The sequence below is a fragment of the Cystoisospora suis genome, assembly GCF_002600585.1.
Source record: "Cystoisospora suis strain Wien I chromosome Unknown contig_2815, whole genome shotgun sequence".
In the NCBI taxonomy this organism is placed as follows: domain Eukaryota; phylum Apicomplexa; class Conoidasida; order Eucoccidiorida; family Sarcocystidae; genus Cystoisospora; species Cystoisospora suis.
In genome coordinates this window covers 776-3,732 of record NW_027155611.1, presented here as the reverse complement: position 1 = coordinate 3,732, position 2,957 = coordinate 776, and the positions used below count along the sequence as shown (strand labels likewise).

Genomic DNA, 2,957 nt, shown 5'->3' with positions numbered 1-2,957 from the left:
GGAAGGGGAGAGAAGATGAATGCGTCCAAGAGAAGACTCCTGCTGCATGTCGACTTGCCGTTGAAGAGTGTCTACTTCGATCTTCCCCCCCTTCTAATTGAAAATCCCTGTACTCTTGTGTGTCTTGATCTAACAGACGGCAACCTGTCCCTTTTCCGACATCCTCACTACGTCTCTTGATTCTCCCCCATCGGCTTTTATTCGGGGCAGAAGAGGAAGGGGTCGCACTTGTAGGAATAGTATGATGGACGTCCTCGTCATCAAGATCAACACGAGGAGACGGTTGCTGTGGAACTGAGAAGGTGTCTATTCTCGACCTCTCTGATAGCATAGATGACTGGCGTCTATCCTTTAGCATCGTTGCCTCTCCCCCCATAGGAGGAGCTGAGGTGAGAATCGACGACGTTAAAGTCTGGTGGCGTGGATCACCCCCCTTGTCTCCACGTCGAGCTAATGAAGGCGAGAAGGTAGAAGCAACGAAGTATCGATGATGCCAGTGTAAAGGAGATGGTCGATTCATAGCAGCTCGCTGTCCTCTTTCTCCTCCCCCGCTTAGAGATGATCTGTAACGACGTGGAGGTAAAGCGTATGAGGGTGTCTCTATACTACTTCTGGTCTCTTCTCCTCCAGGAGGGGGAGTAGAAGAAGACGAACAAGCCGAATCTCCTGCTGTTGCTTGGCTAGACTTGTTCCTATCTTCTCTTTCTTCCTTGGGAATTGATGAAGGATTAAGACCGCCTCTCAGATGACAACCGACAGAAGAACCCCCAGGAGGAAAAGGGCATGTGAAACCTCTCCCTAAAGGGTTTGCTTCTTGTCGAAGACGATGGCTTTCTTCTTCGTAACTAGGAAGAGGCCCAGTCACCCCAGGTGAACTTCTCTCTCCTAGTGTGACTTTGCAGTCACGAAGTCGCTCATTAAGAAACGCCTCGTCACCACCCCCGCCTTGAAGACCTACAGATGTTGAATATCCCCCCTCTACAGAGAATAAAGGAGGGGTCTTCTCATGGCGATCATCGCCTTGATCTCCCACCCTTCCTTCTCTTCCTCCTCGATCGTCATCGCGAGTACTTCTTTCTGCAACGCCTCCTTCTCCTGCTTGACCACATGGAGAATGAAAGGCATCTGTAGCTATGCGTTCTTCAAAAGGTCTGGGAGACGAGGAATCGAACCCTGATGTTCCGGAGCTTCGCCGATTCAACTGCTCGTCTTGCGCCTCTTCTTCTTCGCGCCATCGAGCCTCCCCCCCATTCTGACTTGACTTGCTACCTAAGCGAGATGGTCTACAACAGCAGGCCCTTAGACGACGATCCTCTTTTCTCTCTCTTTCTTCTTGCAACATTTCTCTCTCTCTTTCATATCGTTCCTCCTCCTTCTCTTCTTCGCAGTGACGGTAGATAGCATGCTCCTGCTGCTCTCCAGCCTTTGCCGATGACCTTTCTATGGCGAGGTGTTGGTAATAAGGATGACCCCCCGTGGGTGTTTCTTCCGATGGATCGAAGGGAGTTGCCGTGGTGATCGTGGACATGCGATCTGAAGGCAAAGGAGGAGAAGATGAAGAAGATCCCTCTTCACGAAGCGAATCTCTTCTTCCTGTCTCTCCTATGGGGGCTCTGCTGCTACTATCTCGGCTATGACTCCTACGCCGAAATCTCCACAGACGCTTTGTTGTTCTCCTCGCCGAAGAAGGAGGAGAAGATGAGACATGTGATGATGCAGGAGGGGGTGGAGCTTCTCGAGGTTGTAGTAGTGCTTCCGCGCAAAGTCTCAGAGGTGAGGAAGGGGGAGAAGATCGTCCTTTAGTCGGAGAACAACTTGACCCAGATGAAGATGATACAAAGAAACGCTTTCTTAAAGGCGACGAGGAGGCTGATGATGAGCTTGCGACTGAAGGAGCAGATCGACGACTTCGGAATCCCCCTGTTCTTCCCCCTGTCTCCGCCCCCTCTTCTTGAGATAAATGAGATGGGGGAATAGGTGGCAAAGGCGGGATTCGAACGCTATTCCCCCCACTACTACTACTACTATATCGCTTAGGAGCCTTCGTCCTGTTCTTGTCATAGAGACCTTGTGGTGGTTCCGTTTTATGACCTGGTCGTTCGTGTGAAGGCGTCCTCTTATCATAGTGAGAATGATCTCCTTTCTTCCCCCCTTGTTGTAAAGGCAGCAGTAGCCCCTCCTGAGGCAACCCGGATGAAGGGGGTGCAGCAGGAGAAGAAGTAATTCCCCCTCCTGCTCCTCCTCCCCCAGTAGCACCAGGGGTGTCACTTCGTTGAGACGGATCTTGATACCTTCTATGATGCTGACGTTTAGGTTTCCGTGAATCTTTAATGACTCCACTTGCACACATAGCAAGAAAGGATGGATCCCCTATCACCGAAGATGATACTACGCCATCACTGCCCTTCTGCTGTGGCTGTTGCTGATACGCACTTCCCTCTCTTCTACCCTCTGAGATAGTGGTCGTAGGAGCCCCACCTGCCGAGAGACCATTCAGTCTCGTGATAGGAGAAGAAGCAGAAGCTCCTCCTCCTCCTCCTGGCGTCGTAGCATCTGAGAGACAATAGCCTGGAGTTGTCTGAGTCGTCGTCGTTGTGATAGTGGAAGGATGGGAGGGTTGGCTGCCCTGATCCACTCCTCCTTTACCTGTTGCTTTCGAGGACGAAGAAGCTGAAAGAGAAGAAACGTTTTCTTCTCCTTCCCCCCCTTGTTGTATGCGGCCCCCATTGGAAGGAGAGCAACAGTTATCCTCTGGAAGTTCAGGGGGAGCTGCTAAGCCTGGACTTCCAAAAGGAACTCCGAGCTGAGATGTCCTTGTTATACCACCCGCATGATGCTGAGGTGTCGAGAGGAATGATTTCCTCCCTCCACTCGTCGTCGATGCATCGTCATTCTTCTTCGGGTTCACACACCCCCCATTACTACTGCTACTACTATTATGAGCTCCCCCCCCCCCC

General features: G+C 51.5%; 1 protein-coding gene across 1 annotated transcript; it reads right to left on the bottom strand.

Annotated features, from left to right (window-relative positions):
* Window positions 1-3: 3 nt before the first annotated feature.
* Window positions 4-2,937, bottom strand: CSUI_005801 (uncharacterized protein; the record flags this gene model as incomplete). The annotated part of the gene is made up of 1 exon (XM_068065971.1): window positions 4-2,937. A coding segment is annotated over one exon (2,931 nt), but the record flags the coding sequence as incomplete, so codon positions are not given.
* Between the last annotated feature and the right edge of the window lie 20 nt (window positions 2,938-2,957).